This window comes from Ovis canadensis, chromosome 1 (assembly GCF_042477335.2).
Source record: "Ovis canadensis isolate MfBH-ARS-UI-01 breed Bighorn chromosome 1, ARS-UI_OviCan_v2, whole genome shotgun sequence".
Lineage (NCBI taxonomy): Eukaryota > Metazoa > Chordata > Mammalia > Artiodactyla > Bovidae > Ovis > Ovis canadensis.
This window is the reverse complement of record NC_091245.1, coordinates 255,695,837-255,716,293: the sequence shown is the minus strand read 5'-3', so window position 1 is coordinate 255,716,293 and position 20,457 is coordinate 255,695,837. Positions and strand designations below refer to the sequence as shown.

The 20,457-nt window shown below is 37.7% G+C and overlaps 1 protein-coding gene across 1 annotated transcript in view; it reads right to left on the bottom strand.

Annotated features, from left to right (window-relative positions):
• Nucleotides 1-20,457, bottom strand: part of STAG1 (STAG1 cohesin complex component) — a 472,075-nt gene that overhangs the window by 322,352 nt on the left and 129,266 nt on the right. The window contains exons 2-3 of the mRNA XM_069564764.1: nucleotides 14,447-14,558; nucleotides 7,831-7,933 (exon numbers count right to left, since the gene is read on the bottom strand). Of these exons, the coding sequence (XP_069420865.1) occupies nucleotides 7,831-7,933; nucleotides 14,447-14,475 (132 nt within the window). The 5' untranslated portion in view covers nucleotides 14,476-14,558. The remainder of the gene's footprint in view (nucleotides 1-7,830; nucleotides 7,934-14,446; nucleotides 14,559-20,457) is intronic.

Below are 20,457 nucleotides of genomic sequence, written 5' to 3'. Positions count from 1 at the left end.
AGAATCTGCACAGGAATTCCTTGTAGAATTCTTGTAATTCATCTGTGACTGTAATCATCTCAAAATTTTAGAAATTTTAAACACTAACATAAAAAAAGTGATGATTTAACAAAATTAAACACCATTCATTAATTCAATAAACAATCACTGAAGTCAAACACTAGTATACAGCAGTAAACAAACCAGATAAAAATCTCTCACTTCAAGCAGCTTACCTTCTAATAGGGGGAGACAGACAATGAATAAATACCTAAAGGACATACTATGTTAGATAATAGTAAGTACTACAGAGAAAGGAGAGAAGGCACACACACACACACACACACACACACACAGAAGATGAGGATAAAAAGTCCCTTGCAGTAGGAGAGAAGATATGCAATTCCAGATACCATCCATAAGAGAGGCCCCACTGAAAAGATGACACAGGACTCTGAGGCAAAGAGCACACATGATAGGTTTCACCAAAAGCACATGATGATGGCTTACCTCAGCACTACAGTAAAAAATGATTGATGCAATTTGCAAATCAATTAGACAACATACGTTGATATTTTAGCTACAGGCTGGGAAAGAAAGACTGAATGACTACATGGTTTACAGCTGAGCAACTAGAAGCACAAAGCTGCCATTATGGGGAAATGGCTTAGCAGGGGATGGAAGTGTGAAAGTTTGTTTTTTTTTAAATATATTGGCACCATTAAATACTAAATTATGATTTTCAATGGAATCATCATTTAGCTGTGGTCTGGAATCCAGAGTAAAGTTCAAGCTGGAGACATAAATCTGGGTGACATGAGCTTAGAGATGGTGCAGACAGAGAAAATGATGTCCATTAATTCCTAATACAATCACAGGGGTACAATAAACATGATACTATATAGTGTCCATTTGGAGATCAATAATTATTTGAATTGTTGTTGTTCAGTTACCCAGTCTTGTCGGATACTTTGCAATTCCATGGACTGCAGCACACCAGGCTTCCCTGTACCTCACCATCTCCCAAAGTTTACCCAAGTTTATGTCTATTGCATCGGGGACACCATCCAGCCATTTCTTCTTTTTTTATTATTATTTTTTAAATTTTAATATCTTTAATTCTTACATGCGTTCCCAAACATGAACCCCCCTCCCACCTCCCTCCCCATAACATCTTTCTGGGTCATCCCCATGCACCAGCCCCAAGCATGCTGCATCCTGCGTCAAACATAGACTGGCGATTCAATTCTTACATGATAGTATACATGTTAGAATGTCTTCTAATGACGACTTCTCCTTCTGCCCTCAATCTTTCCCAGAATCAGGACTTTTCCAATGAGTCAACTGTTCACATCAAGTGAACAAACACTGAAGCTTCAGCTTCAGTCCTTTCAAGGAATATTCAGGCTTGATTTCCCTTAAGATTGACTGATTTAATCTCCTTGCAATCCAACAGACTCAAGTGTCTTCTCCAGGACCACAGTCTGAAGGCATCAATTCTTTGGTGGTGTGCCTTCTTTATGTCCCACTCTCACAACCCTATGTGACCAGTGAGAAGACAATAGCCTTGAATATACAGACCTTTGTTAGCAGAATACTGTTTCTGCTTTTCAACACACTGTCTTAGTTCAATACAGTCGCTCAGTCATGTCCGACTCTTTGCGACCCCATGAATCGCAGCACGCCAGGCCTCCCTGTCCATCACCAACTGCCGGAGTTCACCCAAACTCATGTCCATCAAGTCAGTGATGCCATCCAGCCACTTCATCCTCTGCTGTCCCCTTCTCCTCCTGCCCCCAATCCCTCCCAGCATCAGAGTTTTTTCCAATGAGTCAACTCTTCGCATGAGGTGGCCAAAGTATTGGACTTTCAGCTTCAGCATCGGTCCTTCCAATGAACACCCAGGACTGATCTCCTTTAGGATGGACTGGTTCAATCTCCTTGCAGTCTAAGGGACTCTCAAGAGTCTTCTGCAACACCACAGTTCAAAAGCATCAATTCTTCAGTGTTCAGCTTTCTTCAGTCCAGCTCTCGGATCCATACATGACTACTGGAAAAACCACAGCCTTGACTAAACGGACCTTTGTTGGCAAAGTATTGTCTCTGCTTTTCAATATGCTATCTAGATTGGTAATAACGTTCCTTCCAAGGAGTAAGCGTCTCTTAATTTCATGACTGCAGTCACCATCTGCAGGGATTTTGGAGCCCAAAAAAGTAAAGTCAGCCACTGTTTCCCCGTCTATTTCCCATGAAGTGATGGGACAAGATGCCATGATCTTTGTTTTCTGAATGTTGAGCTTTTAGCCAACTTTTTCACTCTCCTCTTTCACTTTCATCAAGAGGCTCTTTAGTTCTTCTTCACTTTCTGCCATAAGGGTGGTGTGACCTGCATATCTGAGGTTATTGATATTTCTCCCGGCAATCTTGATTCCAGCTCGTGCTTCTTCCACCCCAGCGTTTCTCATGATGTACTCTGCATATAAGTTAAATAAGCAGGGTGACAGTATACAACCTTGACGTACTCCTTTTCCTATCTGAAACCAGTCTATTGTTCCATGTCCACTTCTAACTGTTGCTTCCTGACCTGCATATAAGTTTCTCAAGAGGCAGGTCAGGTGGTCTGGTATTCCCATCTCTTTCAGAATGTTCCACAGTTTATTCTGATCCACACAGTCAAAGGCTTTGGCATAGTCAATAAAGCAGAAATAGATGTTTTTCTGGAACTCTCTTACTTTTTCCGTGATCCAGCAGATGTTGGCAATTTGATCTCTGGTTCTAAACTTGATCTCTTTTCTAAAACCAGCTTGAACATCTGGAAGTTCACGGTTCACATATTGCTGAAGCCTGGCATGGAGAATTTTGAGCATTACTTTACTAGCATGTGAGATGAATGCAGTTGTGCGGTACTTTGAGCATTCTTTGGCATTGCCCTTCTTTAGGACTGGAATGAAAACTGACCTTTTCCAGTCCTGTGGCCACTGCTGTGTTTTCCAAACTGGCTGGCATGTTGAGTGCTACACTTTCACAGCATCATCTTTCAGGATTTGAAGTAGCTCAACTGGAATGTCATCACCTCCACTAGCTTTGTTTACAGTGATGCTTCCTAAGGCCCACTTGACTTCCCATTCCAGGATGTCTGGCTCTAGGTGAGTGATCACACATCGTGATTATCTGGGTCATGAAGATCTTTTTTATACAGTTCTTCTGTGTATTCTTGCCACCTCTTCTTAATATCTTCTGCTTCTGTTAGGTCCATACCATTTCTCTTTTATCGAGCCCATCTTTGCATGAAATGTTCCCTGGGTATCTTTAATTGTCTTGAAGAGATCTCTAGTCTTTCCCATTCTGTTGTTTTCCTCTATTTCTTTGCATTGATCGCTGAAGAAGGCTTTCTTATTTCTCCTTGTTAATCTTTGGAACTGTGCATTCAGATCCATACATCTTTCCTTTTCTCCTTTGCTTTTCGCTTCTTTTCTTTTCACAGCTATTTGTAAGGCCTCCCCAGACAGCCATTTTCTTTTTGCATTTCTTTTCCATGGGGATGGCCTTGATCCCTGTCTCCTGTACGAACCTCTGTCCATAGTTCATCAGGCACTCTATCAGATCTACTCCCTTAAATCTATTCCTCGCTTCCACTGTGTAATCATAAGGGATTTGATTTAGGTCATACCTGAATGGTCTAGTGGTTTTCCCTACTTTCTTCAATGTAAGTCTGAATTTGGCAATAAGGAGTTCATGATCTGAGACACAGTCAGCTCCTGGTCTTGTTTTTGCTGACTGTATAGAGCTTCTCCATCTTTGGCTGCAAAGAATATAATCAATCTGATTTCGGTGTTGATCATCTGGTGATGTCCATGTGTAGAGTCTTCTCTTGTGTTGTTGGAAGATGGTGTTTACTATGACCAGTGCATTGGTTTGTCATAACTTTCTTTCTTTCATCAGCAGAGTAATGTCTCTGCTTTTCAACCCACTGTCTAGGTTTGTCATAACTTTCCTGCCAAGAAGCAAACATCTTCTGATTTTATGGCTACAGTCACCATCTGCAGTGATTTTAGAATCCAAGAAGAGGAACTCTGTTACTACTTCCACCTTTTCCCCTTGTATTTGCCATGAAGTAATGGGGCCGGATGCCATTAGTTTTTTAATACTTAGTTCTAAGCCAGTTCTTCTACTCTCCTCCTTCACCCTCATCAAAAAGCTCTTTGATACCTCTTAGTTTTCTGCCATTAGAGTGGTATTATCTGCATATCTGAGGTTGTTGATGTTTCTACTGTCTATTTTGATTCCAGATTGTAAATTGTTCAGTCCAGCATTTCTCATAATGTACTCAACGTATAAACAAACACGGTGACAACAGACAGCCCTGTTGTATTCCTTTCTCGACCCTGAACCAATCAGTTGTTCCATACAGGGTGTGAACTGTTGCTTCTTGACTCGCATACAGGTTTCTCAGCAGACAGGTAAGATGGTCTGGTGTTTCCACCTCTTTAAGAGCTTTGAACAGTTTGTTATGATCCACACAGTCAAAGGCTTTGGGAAGATCCCCTGGAGAAGGAAATGGCAACCCACTCCAGTATCCTTGCCTGGAAAATCTCATGGACAGAGGAACCTGGTGGATTGCAGTCCACGGGGTCGCAAAAGTCGGGCACGACTAAGCGACTAAGACACACAAGAGCTTTCCACAGTTTGTTATGATCCACATAGTCAAAGGCTTTAGCACAGTCAATGAAACGGATGTTTTTCCTGATATTCCCTTGCTTTCTCTGTTATCCAGCAGATGTTGGCAATTTGATCTCTGATTCCTCTGCCTTTTCTAAACCCAGCATGGACATCTGGAAATTCTTGGTTCACATAATGCTGAAGCTTAGCATGTAAGATTTTAAGTATGACCTTACTAGCAAGGGAGATGACTACAACTGTCCTACGATTTGAACATACTCTAGTATTACCCTTCTTGGGAAGTGGGATGAGGATTGACCTTTTCTAGTCCTGTGGCCACTGCTGGGTCTTCCAGATCCTTTGACATACTGAGTTAGGGCAACTCTTGGATAGCATCATCCTTTTAGAGCCACAATAATAACAAGTACGAATAGGACATCTGCAAAGTAACAGTTCAGTAAGAAAAGTCTCTGAAATAATAACCTACTGAAAAGAAACACCAAAAATGAGATGTCTCCTAAGAATTTAGAAATAAGGAAAATAATGCTGCCCAAAGTCCTTATAAAATTTGTTTTCATTTCCCTGAGGAAATTAGTAAAATCAGAGATCCATGAAGTCCTTTTAACAAGAATGAACACTAACAAAGGGTTTATGAACCAAAACTTAGAATTGTTCAAAATGGAGCCAGCTGACAGAAAGTGCCCAAGCCAACTTCATAACAGGTACTGTGGCATAACTCAAATATGATCATCCTGACAATTATACCTCTCAATTTTAATTAACATCTTGGTGTTTTGGCATTCTTGAGGGAAAGAGTTTGGGAGGTAAGTTATGAATTTAAATCCTAGTTTTGTTTCTTATGCAACAATGTGACCTCAGCCACTTTCTTTTTTTGTTTTCTACCTTGTAAACTGCATACAAGACCTATTTAACACTACTGGTGTGAAGATTAAATGAATAAAAAAACATCAATACAGTACAAGCCCAGAGTAGAAACTCAGGCAGCTCTTTTGTCTCCAAGGTTAAGAAATGGGTCTGAGTCAGGTAAAAATATAAAATGCTATGTGACTAATGAGTGTGAATATAAGTACTAGAGTCTACATGGCTCTAGAATGCTACTATCCTATGATGGTTGACAGTTTTTCCATACTAGAAACATGGGATGAACATGTACTATTTACATATTAGATTATGTAGTAGCAGTTTCATTAAGTCAGTGCTAGTCTTTCAGTCATGTTATACTCTTTGCAAACTCATGGACTATAGCCTACCAGGCTCCTCTGCCTATGGAATGCTCCAAGCAAGAATAATGGAGTGGGTAGTCATTCCCTTGTCCAGAGGATCTTCTCTATCCACACACACAACCCTGGTCTCCTGCACTGCATACAAATTCTTTACAGTGTGAGCCACCAGGGAATCCAATTTCACTAAAAATAAAATCTTATTTCTAACCACAAAAGAGCTAAGCATTTGGACACACAGACTCCTTTTCATCAGGAAAGCAAAACATTACATGAATATAGCTGTAGACAAGTTAAAACTAAATAGGTTATAAAAAATAATACAACAGAGTGCTGAAGCGGTGATAAATTCTGTTTAGGAAAATAAATAAATAAATAAAGGTGTTCTTGAAGAAGACAGCACTTAACCTGAATCATTAAGTAAAGAATTTTAATTGGAGGGGAACAAATTCAACAAAGCAATCATGTTTGCAGTTTATTCTACTATTTTCAAGCAACTTTTCTCTTATTTCAAAATGTGTACTTATAAACAATGAATCCTAGAGAAAGCAATGTGACTTGCTAATAGTCTTAGAAAAACCATACAGTAGTAAGACAAACTAAAAGAGTCTACCGCTTCTAGGTACAAGACTCTCACTTTGCCCAACATGTTTATTAAACGAATACCATAGCATCAAATACTTCTACAAAATTAAGGACTATAAAGAGTGCCTATAATATATGTCTTCTCCTCCACTATTTTTTACTTTATATAAAGGCGAAGGATAAAATCAAGTGTAAAGAAAACTGTAGAAGTCATCCTTCTATCCCTTTCTTTGTTGATGTTAGACTGTCCTGGAAAGTAAAAGCTATGGAGTTTCACTGAATCTAATAAGAAACTGTGGCAAACAGATAAATACTGATAGAACAAAATTAACATAAAAAACATTTTTAAGTCACTACAAACGACACGCATACATAATAACGGGTTAAATAACATAGCTACTGACTGCAATAGGTAGATCATGAGTCAACCTAACAAACTAATTTTTAAAAGATAATATTTATGAGATGATTATAAACTTTAAATGTCTTATTTGGAGATTTTGCTAAAATACTGTCATCTTGCATTATGAGAATGATATTGGTTGTTGTTTAGGTGCTAAGTCATGGAGTGATGTTTTAAAAAAGAGAGAAGGGAAGCTCTTATTTTTTAGATACATTTTGAAATATTCAAAGATGGAATGCTATCTACAATGACCTTCAAAAATAACACAGGAAAGATTGGCGATGACTTGTTAACTGCTGTAACTTAGATTTATATGGAGAGTTTATTATACTATTATGATTTCCATAGAAAAAGGCTAAATTTTTCCATAAGAACTTTTATAAAACAAAATTTGAAAACTGCAATAACAAAGTCAACTCACCTTTATTCTTATAAAGGTGAGTATAAAATAATACAAGCCTTAACCCACTGATACCATTGATACTACGTCTCTGACAGTACTACTTTCAAGTAAATGACTGTGTACTCATATGACATAAAGATATGATACAGTAAGAATACTTAGAGCTTTTCTAAACTCAATCATGTGTAAATGAGAATATATTCTGAGACTGAACTCAAATACTACAAAAATACATAAAGAGCTCACAAGAAATCAGAGCTGCATCTAAAAATAAAAAGCAAGGAAATCATAACTACACCTTATTCCATGTCGATCATCTTCCCAATCCCTTCACACGGACTACGATTTATTTATAAGAGAGGCATGAAAAGCAAAGAAGATACTGTAATTAATTTTCTAACCACTGCTAAGGCTATTTATGAAGCAAAGTTTCCAAGACATTCTAATGTGTCAGTGAGATTTTATAAAGTATTAACAGTATTATAATTAACAAATAGCTCATATCAAGAACCTTTCCTTGGTAACCATTATAGAAACAAAGATGACAAGTATATACATACTGGAGGCCGGCCAGGTCGACCTCTTTTTCTTTTTCCTTTGACCTCTGTTTCTTCAAGTTCACTGCCAGCATCAGAATGGGCAGTAGTCTCATTAGTTGAATCTCTAGAAAATATGATACATTATTTTAGTGAACAAATTAATAAATACATATCTATTAATAATACAACACAGCTCTACTCCTCTAGCTTTCTTACCTTTTGCTGTATGTACACATATAGCTGATTAGAAGTGGTTTATACTTTCAGGTTCAGAAAAAATCTCTAGCAAATTCAAAATATTACCCTCCCTGGTTAATATTACATAACAATGAATAAAATGATTTTCCAAACTGAGAAATACTGACAAGGAAATAAAACTGTGGAAATGGCAGCTACTATAGAAAATATAAATGCAAAGTACAACTGCAAAAGGCTAATTCTTCAATATAAAAAAAATAAAGGTTTGGGAGGAACTTTATTCATTTCATAATATAATGAAAGTGTGTTAGTAAATGTTTAAGAATGGCACTTCAAAAAATTTATGCACATAAATTATTAGAAACGGTACCAATATAAAGTAGAGCACACAAATTACAAGCGATAATAAAAATGCACAATATTCTTTATCATAAATTCTATCTAGTTCAGTTGAGTCGCTCAGTCGGATCCAACTACTTGCAACACCATGACCCCAGCACGCCAGGCCTCCTTGACCATCACCACCTCCCAGAGTCCACCCAAACCCATGTCCATTGAGTCGGTGATGCCATCCAACTACCTCATCCTCTGTCGTCCCCTTCTCCTTCTGCCCTCATCTTTCCCAGCATCAGGGTCTTTTCAAATGAGTCAGCTCTTCGCATCAGGTGGCCAAAGTACTGGAGTTTCAGCTTCAATATCAGTCTTCCCAATAAACACGAGAACTGATTTCCCTTAGAATGGACTGGTTGGATCTCCATGCAGTCCAAGGGACTCTCAGGAATCTTCTCCAACACCACAGTTCAAAAGCATCAATTCTTCGGCGCTCTGCTTTCTTTATAGTCCAACTCTCACATCCATACATGACTACTAGAAAAACCATAGCCTTGACTAGACTGACCTTTGTTGGCAAAGTAATGTCTCTGCTTTTGAATATACTATCTAGGTTGGTCATAACTTTCCTTCCAAGGAGTAAGCGTCTTTTAATTTCATGGCTGTTGTCACCATCTGCAGTGATTTTGGAGCCCAAAAATCAGAGGTTTCCCCATCTATTTCCCATGAAGTGATGGGACCAGATGCGATGATCTTTGTTTTCTGAATGTTGAGCTTTAAGTCAACTTTTTCACTCTCCTCTTTCACTTTCATCAAGAGGCTTTTTAGTTCCTCTTCACTTTCTGCCATAAGGGTGGTATCATCTGCATATCTGAGGTTATCGATAACCTGGCAATCTTGATTCCAGCTTGTGCTTCTTCCAGCCCAGCGTTTCTCATGATGTACTCTGCATAGAAGTTAAATAAGCAGGGTGACAGTATACAGCCTTGACGTACTCTTTTTCCTATTTGGAACCAGACTGTTGTTCCATATCCAGTTCTAACTGTTGCTTCCTGACCTGCATATAGGTTTCTCAAGAGGCAGGTCAGGTGGTCTGGTATTCCCATCTCTTAAAGAATTTTCCAGTTTATTGTGATCCATACAGTCAAAGGCTTTGGCATAGTCAATAAAGCAAAAATAGATGTTTTTCTGGAACTCTCTTGCTTTTTCCATGATCCAGCAGATGTTCACAATTTGATCCCTGGTTCCTTTGCCTTTTCTAAAACCAGCTTGAACATCTTTAAGTTCACAGTTCACATACTGCTGAAGCCTGTCTTGGAGAATTCTAAGCATCTATCTAGTTTACAGATTCATATAAAATGATGTTGATAATTTTGTGAAACTCTTGTATCCCTAGCTAACCTATGGTTTCAACTGATGAGCAAACAGGCTTTTGACGTGAAAGACAGTTGCTACCTTTGTACACTTTAATGAACAGAATGCAAAAGAAATGACAAAGCCATCTGTTGTAACTTCACTCATTAGTCAATGTTGTGAGCATCTTTTTTACTGAATTGCATATGTAATAGTTTTCAAACACTAGAAGGATATGTCATCAAATTTTTGTGGTGTCATAATATAATGACTAAAGACCTGTTAGATCTTTAAGTTTAATCTGCATTATTAACAATTTCTCCATCATTTTATTGTGTCCACAAACAATGAAACAATTCACTGAGTCCTGATTTATAGTGTTTGCTGACTTTCATACAGTGAATACTCTTAACACAACCAAATTCAAACTAGCAAAGTGACATCACCAAATACAGAGTTGAGAAGTAATTAACAATAGTAGTACACTACTACAAAGTATTTCCACCATACATGGAAGAGGTGTAAATAAAAACCTAATAGTAAGATGTAAGCATAGAAAATAGTAAAATGTAAAATAATTAGGAAGTGATGAGTTTTGAAAATGTACTGTTATTTTTAATAGGATTTATTTAATTTTAAGCTTGCATAATTTAACTTTCCATAATAGCTATGTTATATATGGGCTTCCCAGGGCCACCAGTGGTAAAGAATCTGCCTGCAATGCAGGAAACATAAGAGACACAGGTTTTATGCCTGGGTAGGGAAGACACCCTGGAGGAGGGCATGGCAACCCACTCCAGTCTTCAGGCCTGGAGAATCCCATGGACTGAGAAGTCTGGAAGGCTACAGAGATCCATAGGGTCACAAAGAGTCGGATACAACTGAAGCAACTTAGTACATACACATGCATGCATGTTATATTTAACAAGGTCACAAAATTTCTGGAAATTTAATTTTCAGCTCTCTAGGCCAATACAGACTGGCCCTATCATGGCATTAAAAACGCATGGATAATATTAACAAAAATACCTTCACTGAATTCTATATTACTAGCTGCATCTATATAAAACTGCAAGTAAGAGGAAGGGTACAAAGCAAATGGTAAACTCAATTCACAACTTAATATTTCTGAAACTGCTCCATTGATGGCTCTTAGCTCCACTCTCTTTGTTTTGATCCCTTAAAGCTCATCTCATTAGTATCTGCTCTTTTCCCTTTAAACTAACCTCTCTTGGAGAGCTCATCCAATTCATGTGGAACTTTTATGCAACTTTTATGCAAATGACTTCAGTATATTATCACTACAACTATCTGTAATTCAAGATTTTCAACTGCATGTGTAACACTTCTTTGCATACCACTGCAAATTCACCAAATAACACACATAAAATTAAGTTCAATTATGACTTATTTCTAGCTGTCTACTCAAAGCAATATCACTAAATAACTAATTTATTAATACCCAAATTTGCACTGTTTTACAAACTTATTATTGTCACCATTATCCTGTCGTACTCATACTCACATCAGTCCTTCTCTTAGGCCATCAGTTAAAACTCTTCCTGAATCATCCTCTATATACTAATTCTGTCTCCCATTCTTTTTATGATTACTACCATAACCACAACTTTTTGAGTTAATTGCAACCTATCTCTCTGCTTCTAACATTTCCCTGTCCAAGCAACTCTACACACTACTACCACTAATATTCTCCTATCACGTTCCTTCTTTGTTTGCAAACCTTCAAAGGCAATTTGGTATTTAAAACTATAAATAATACTGATCTAGTCCAAGGGTCAGCAAACATTTTCTTTAACAGCTATACAGTAAATATTTTAGGCTGAATGGTATGAAGTTCTCTGTATCTGATACTCAACTTGTGGACCATAGCATGAATATGGCCATTCATAATATGTAAGTAAATGGATATTGCTGTGGTCCAATAATATTTATAAAAATAGGTTTCTGAAACAGTATCAGTAGTCTTTCAATCACTGATTTAATTAAGAATAAAAAATCATACTGCTTTTTCTCCTCACTATAATCCAAATAGACCCTTTAGTATATACTGTCTGCCAGTTTATACACATCACCAATGCACAAAACCTTATTAAGACAACATATTGATGTCTCAGTTTTACAGATGAGGAAATGAAAGATCTTAAAACCTTAGATCTCAAGGTAAAAGTGAATTCTCTATCTCCATGGCAGGATAGCAGAATGCAAATATTATGTTTAGTATTTCTCTTATGTGGACAGAATACACTAGTACTTTTGATGCTTATAGAAATCTCCAGGCAACTACAAAAGCAAATTTGTTACAAGGATACAAAATGTGTCCCATTAGTGAAATTAATTTATCCTTCAGCAATAGTTCACTGACAACAAAAAAAAGTACAATTGCTTTTTAATTCTTCACACTTCAGACAGCTTAAAAGATGAAAGCTATTACCAACAAACAACTAACATACTTCAATCAGTTTACATGATTTTATTTATTAGAATACATGATATATAAATATGTTTTCTAATTTCAAACAAGATATAAGAATAGAAGGAAGAGTTTCACTTCACTATACCCTAACTCTGAATTTCAATCTGCAGAACAAGATTATTAAGTTTTATCAATACTGTCATAAATACTTATGTTCTGGCATATATATACATAAATACAAAGCAATGTCTACATTTTAATTTTTTAAACTTAAATTAGTAGGAATTTTCCTACAAATACAAAGGATTCCTAAATGCTACTCTATAATATGTTCCCTATCTGTGAGTACTTAAGACTGTCTCCAGTTTTTAACTACCACAAACAGAGGTGAAACAACTATCCTTCCACCTTAACTCTTATTACACATCAACAAATATCTCTCTAGAACAGACACAGAAAGATGGTTCAAGGGCTATGCAAATTCAAACGTCAACCAAACTGCTCTACCAAAAAGCCTGCAAATGACTACTGGACATAAATAAAGAGAATAGAAAAATCATATTCAACCTTATAAAGTCATTTAATTCCCTGAAAACTCTCTAAATTCTGTCTTACTCTCTCCATTTTCACTGTAATCATTTTAGTTCAAGTTGTTATTATCTCTGGCCTGGACACTGCAACACCTTTCTCCTAGTAAGACTCCTCGTTTCTTCTGTTGCCTTTTCCAATCAAATCACTATACTATGTACTAAGAATGATTTTCAAAGCATATATCTTATTCTATCTCTCTCATGATTAAAACTCTATGATGACTTTCTTCTACTGCCGGGGGAAAACAACCTCAAAATTTTTAATTTAAGACTTAGTAGGTCCTATACAATACAGCCCTATTCTACTTGCAAGCCATATCTCACCCCACTCTCCATCTTTAATTCTGGGGGGGGGGGGGGCGGAAATCACAGCTTTATTTCAGTCCCTCAAACACACTGTGATTCAGCCTATCATGATTCCTCCTAACTCCCTACACGTCTTCCTTAGAAAAGTAGACTAACTCAAGGCATGTATTAAAATTCTAATAAAATCCTCTAGCTTACTTTCAAACCACCAATGGCAGTTTAAATCCATATGTTGGTGATTATTTGATTAATATCTATCTATATAAGCATCATGGCAGCAAGGACAAGGTAAGTTTTTTCCACTTGATCTTTCTCCTCAAAGCCTAGCATAGCTCTACTACAACATTTATTGGAATAAATAATATGTTGTAATTGGCAATATTTAATAATGTTTAATGAATAGGAAAGCTTGCCAGGTGGCTCAGACAGTAAAGAATCTCCCGACAATGTAAGAGACCAGGGTTTGATCCCTGGGTCAGGAAGATCCCCTAGAAAGAGGAGCCTGGAGAGTTACAGAGTTGGACAGAACTCAGCGATTAACACTTTCATATTCAGACAAATGAGTAGGGTAGGTATTGATGGCTTTTAGCATGTAAAGTAATTTGGATAGCATTCTGTCTTAAAACTCTACAGGAAAAAAGGAAGGACAGGAGACCAACTGGAAGGAGACTACAGTTTCTTAGAAAAGACACATATAAATGTTCTGGAACTATAAAAATATATAAATAATTATGTAAACTGTTGGTCACTTTCATTATATCTAAACTGCTGTTATCATACATGATCAGAGTATATAGATTCCTACATTGAAGCTGAATGAAACCTATAAAGGGCAAAGAATTTGCCATTACATGATCACATTTCCCAGAGAATAAAAAACAAGATCAAATTCTAGATGTGTCCTGTAACTCCAAAAAAATCTAATTAGATGCCATTAGAAATGCCAGGAAGGACTCATCAATTACAATCTCAATCTCAGGGAAAAGAAGTTCTGGCATGGGGTGAGAGGGTGATATGGGATAGAGGTCTACAAATTCTTGTCTATATAGTCAAACAAAATATTTGTTTGCAGGTTAATTTTTTCTCTAGCACATAAACAATTCTGCAAAGGAGTCAGTGTGATTTTGTTTCATTAACGCTTTATTTACAGAAGAGGTTGGCATGTCAAACCAGCCCATGGTCATAGCTTCTGCTGAATCCTAAAATAAGACAGTAACTTTTTTGTTCAGTAACTTGGACATTACATACTGACATTATAATGCAAAGGCTATAGATGGATATAATAATTATACCCTCTTAATAGTTCTTTTACTTCAAACATATTGCCCAACTATCAAAGAACACATTTCATGTCTCATTAATAAAAGTATTTTGATACAGAAAAGTGTGACATGCACTTAAAAAAATGAAAAGCTGTAATACTTACTGTAACACTGGTAACTCTGAAGTAATCATTGCTGCAAAGATCTTTCCACAATGCAGCAAAATAATCAAGTGCTGTACAACTCAAAACTTTCAAAATAACCTCAAAGGTAATCCTGTTAATTAAAACAGAAAGAAAGAAATTATTTTTCCAGTTTACTGATGTATAGTTGACAAACTATAAGATAGTTACAGCAAGATGATTTGAAATATGGACACACAGTGAAGGGCTTCCCTCATTGAGTTAATTAATACATCCATCATCTCACATATCTTCCTTTTTTTTGGCCCAAACTTTTAATATATTCTACTCTCTTAGCAAATTTCAATTATACAAGAAAGTATTATCAACTACTGTCACCTTATTATACAGTAGATCTTCAGACTATATTCATTTAGAACAAAGTTTGTACCCTTTCACCAATCGCTCCTTATTTCCACCACTTTGCCCTTGGCAACTACTTTTTCCACTACTTTTTCTATGAATCTTCCCGCTCTATAGATATCACATATAAGTGATTTCAGGTGATATTTGCCTTTCTCTGTGGTGCTAATTTCATTAGTATAATGCCCTCCAGGCTGATCCAAGTCGTCTAATGATCAGTTGTTTTTTTTTTGTTTTTTTTAAAGACTGAGTAATATTCCACCGTGTGTACACAGAGACAACCAGGTTTTCTCTATTCATTAAGACCATGGACACATAAAGCTGTTTCCATATTTCAATTATGGTAAATAATGCTGCTGTAGTTCAGTTCAGTTCAGTTGCTCAGTCGTGTCTGACTCTTTGTGACCCCATGAACCGCAGCACGCCAGGCTTCCCTGTCCATCACCAACTCTCGGAGTCTACCCAAACCCATGTCCATTGAGTCGGTGATGCTATCCAACTATCTCATCCTCTGTCGTCCCCTTCTCCTGCTCTCAATCTTTCCCAGCATCAGGGTCTTTTCAAATGGGTCAGACTCTTCGCATTAGGTGGCCAAAGTATTGGAGTTTCAGCTTCAACATCAGTCCTTCCAATGAACACCCAGGACTGATCTCCTTTAGGATGGACTGGTTGGATCTCTTTCCAGTCCAAGGGACTCTCAAGAGTCTTCTCCAACACCACAGTTCAAAAGCACCAATTCTTCAATGATAAGCTTTCTTTATAGTCCAACTCTCACATCCATACATGACTACTGGAAAAACCATACCCTTGACTAGACGGACCTTTGTTGACAAAGAAATGTCTGCTTTTTAATATGCATGGCCGAGAGGAGCTACCCCACATCCGAGGTCAGGGGCAGCAGCCGAGAGGAGCTACCCAACGCCCGAGGTCAGGGGCAGGGGCTGGGAGGAGCTACCCCGTGTCCAAGGTAAGGAGTGGCGGCTGCACTTTGCTGGAGCAGCCATGAAGAGATTCCCCACATCCAAGGTAAGAGAAGCCCAAGTAAGACGGCAGGCACGGAGAGAGGGCATCAGAGGGCAGACAGACTGAAACCACAATCACAGACAACTAGCCAATCTGATCACACGGACCACAGCCTTGTCTAACTCAATGAAACTAAGCCATGCCCTGTGGGGCCACCCAAGACGAGCGGGTCATGGTGGAGAAGTCTGACAGAATGTGGTCCACTGGAGAAGGGAATGGCAAACCACTTCAGTATTCTTGCCTCCAGAACCCCATAAACAGTATGAAACGGCAAAAAGATAGGATATTGAAAGAAGAACTCCCCAGGTTGGTAGGTGCCCAATATGCTACTGGAGATCAGTAGAGAAATAACTCCAGAAAGAATGAAAAGATGGAGCCAAAGCAAAAACAACACCCAGTTGTGGATGGGACTGGGGATAGAAGCAAGGTTCGATGCTGCAAAGAGCAATACTGCATAGGAACTTGGAATGTTAGGTCCATGAATCAAGGCAAACTGGAACGCTGCTGTAAGCACGGGATAAATACATCTATATGTTTGGGATAATGATTTCATTTATTGTGGATATATACTGAGAAGTGGGATTGCTATATAATATTATATATATAATACAACAGTCTTATTTTTAATTGTTTGTTTTCTAGAGATTGTACCAAATTACATTTCTACCAATAGTGAACAAGGTTTCTGTTCTGTCCGTATCTTCAACAAGAATATCTCTCATCTTTTTGATCAAAGACATCCTCAAATAGGTGTGAGGGAAGACCTCATTAGGGCTCTGATTTTCAGTTCCCTGAAGATTAGTGATGTTGAGTACCTGTTCATGTAGATTTTGGTTATCTGTGTATATTCTTCTGAAAAATGTCTATTTGCTGCTGCTGTTGCTAAATTGCTTCAGTCGTGTCTGACTCTGTGCGACCCCATAGACAGCAGCCCACCAGGATCCCCCATCCCTGGGATTCTCCAGGCAAGAACACTGGAGTGGGTTGCCATTTCCTTCTCCAATGCATGAAAGTGAAAAGTGAAAGTGAAGTTGCTCAGTCGTGTCTGACTCTTCGCGACCCCATGGACTGCAGCCTACCCGGCTCCCCCATCCATGGGATTTTCCAGGCAAGAGTACTGGAGTGGATTGCCATTGCCTTCTCCAAATATCTATTTAGGTCCTCTGAAAATTACTTTAGAAAAAAATGAATATGCCAGAATACATAGACTACAATCAACAGTACTACCAACTACCAGTACTACCAACAATCACACTCCTTTGTATTTACCCAAATGAACTGAAAATTCATTATTACTTAACACTTAAAAGTAATGAGCTATCAAACCAGGAAAGGACATGGAGGAAGCTCAAAAACATATTAATAACGAAAAGAAACCAATGTGAAACAGTTACACCCTATATGATTTGAATGACATGGCATTCTGGAAAAGGTAAAACTATGAGGACAGTAAAAATATCAGGGGTGGCCAATTGTTATGTGATAGCAAAGATGAACAAGTGATACCAAAAGATTTTTAGGGCACAGACTCTATTTTGTATGATACTAGAATCATGGATACATCTAAACTGTACATTTAAAACAAAACCCATAGAATATGTAACACAAAGAGTGAACCCTATTGTAAACTACAAACACTGGGTGATAATGACATTGTCAACATAGGTTCACTGATTGTAACAGATGGATCACTGTGATGTGGGATGTTAATAGTGGAAGAGGTCATATATATGTGGGAACAGGAGTTATGGGGGATCTCTCTAACTTCTATTCAATTCTGCTGAGAACCTAAACCTTACCTTAAAACTAAAGTTTATTAAATAAAAAAAAAGGCAGAGTGAGACAAAACAGAGCATCCAAGACAGGCCATGGCACAATACCTAACAGAATAACACACAACTAGAATTTAGGAGAGAGAAACATCAAGGCAAAAACAAACATTTGAAGAGGTAGCAAACAGCTTTCCAAAAGTAATTTGAGATTTTAAAACACAGAAGAAAGATCAGAGAATTCCCACGAATAGTCTAAAATATAAATATTGGTAAATATGAAGAAAATTCAAAAGGAAACAAAAGAAACATAATTCCTCATAAACAGAGAAACAAACAAAAAATTCTGATCAGACTTCTCAGTAGAAACTATGCAAGCTGATTAAACAAGTCCATTCTAAAAGAAATCAGTCCTGAATATTCATTGGAAGGACTGATGCTGAAGCTGAAGCTCCAATGCTTTGGCCACCTGATGCAAAGCCAACTCACTGGAAAAGACCCTGCTGCTGGAAAAGAGAGAAGGCAGGAGAAGGGGACAACAGAGGATGAGACGGTTGGATGGCATCACTGACTCAACAGACATGAGTCTGAGCAAACTACAGGAGATGGTGAAGGAAGGGAAGCCTGGAGTGTTGGGGTCCATGGGATCAGTCACTCAGTTGTGTCTGACTCTTTGTGACCCTGTGGACTGCAGCACGCCAGGCTTCCCTGTCCATCACCAACTCAAACAATGTAAGCTGAAAAGCAGATAAGCAATGTTTGAAATGCGAAGTGGAAAAAATCATGAAAATCGAACTGTCAATCTTTCAACAACAAAAGAAAGAAATGATGTCATGGAAAATGGAAGACTAGGAAACCTCAAAAATTAGGCCCTCCAGTAAAGGAACTTTTGTTGTTTTTTAGTTATTAAGTTAAGTCCAACTTTTTGGGGACCCCATGAACTGTAGTCCACCAGGCTCCTCTGTCCATGGGATTTCCCAAGCAAGAATACTGGAGTGGGTTGCATTTCCTTCTCCAGGGGAGTCCTCCTGACCCAGGGATCAAACAGACATCTTCTATATTGGCAGGTGGATTCTTTACCATTGAACCACCAGGGAAGCCAGAAGCAACTCTTAGTTTGGCCAAAAATACAACAAAGCTCATCTCTTATGAACATCTGGAATCTAATGAAAGTTTATGATAAAGAGAGGAGTGCCTAAAAGTCATCTATTACATTTGATAAGAGAGCACAGTAGTATTTTTGCTTACTCATATGCCATCTCCATAGCCCACAAGGACAGTAGACCAAGTTACTGGTGTGGCTTGCTAATGCCCAAGAGAACACCATGGACCCGTTCTCTAAAACTGTAGCAGAGTGTTTTGACGAGCTTCCTTTTCCTTTTTCTGGAAAAACTATTATCTTTCAAAAGCATTTAAACAGACAGTGATACAAGTAGCTGTCTGGGGCAAGAGAGTGGATTATATAAGAATAAAACAATCTAAAAAGCCTCAAACTTAAAAAGGGGGAGAACAAAGATATTTGGGGAGAAAATACTTTAAAGGGGTATCACATATGCAAGGAAATGGAGAGTATTACATGAATGCCCAGGGCTGAATGGATTCTTAGAGAAGAACTAAGGAGTACTGGCTTTCAATTCTAGGTGATCTTTGCTCTCCGTGCAAGCACAAAGTGAATACTAAGGCAAAGCTGTAGGAAGCCTGCCTAATTTTTGAAGACGTACCTCAGCTAATAGACCATCTGCAAAAAAAAAAAAAAAAAAAACACACCAGAAAGTACTTGTTTCCATTAGCAAAAGAAATCTCGAAGATGACCGCTGAACAAGACAACAAAATTTTAGGACCCACACATGACAAAGAATACAGTCCTTACAAAAACAGGTTAGCAAAGCAAATAAAGAGATGACTGTAGCCCTTGAAAAGACAACAGTAAACCATGGGGAGGAGAGAAGAACCTACTGTCCAATGTTACAACACTGGACATATTGAAAATGTTCCGTTTTTTAATAATATCAAAAATTCAAAAGGCATACAAAAAAATATGAGATGAAGGCCCATTAACAGAAAAAAAATTTTTTTCACAGAAATCATGTCCATCTAAGCCCAGATATTGAACTTAGACTTCCAGAAGTAGATAAAGAGAGACAAGAAAGAATATCTGAAGATACATGGCAAAAACTTAACCTATTTTAAATACATAAATCTACACAATTAGTAAGATAAATGAACTCCAAGAAGGAGAAATTCAAGAGAGAATCAGACAGAGATATAGAGAATAAACTATTAATAGTAGTTACCAGTGGGAAAGGGTGAAGGGTGGTAACATAGGGATGGGGAGTGGGAGAAACAAACTACTGGGTGTAAGATACATTTAAGCATTATTAAAAAACATGATGAATATTGCTAACACTTTACAATAACTAAATAGAAATTCATCTTTTTAAAGGCACACAGATACAAACTATAGTTGGCTCCTGAACAACAACAAGATTAAGGGAATTGACTTCCTGCACATTCAAAAACTTCATATATAACTTTGCAGTTGGCTGGCCCATATCCATGATTCTATATCAGTGCTCAACCAACCAGATTGTGAAGTACTTTAGTATTTACTGAAAAACATTTGTTTAACTAAGAGTGAACAAGTGCAGTTCAAACCTACTTGATTCAGAAGTCAACTGTACAGTCAAACTGTAAAAGCCAGATTAATGAAAGAATCTTAAAGAACAAAAACAAACAAGCTGACCACATACAAGTAATCCACAGAATCCACAATAAGACTAACATTCAACTTCTCATTAAACACGGAAGCCAGAAAGCATTAGAATGACATATCTAAAA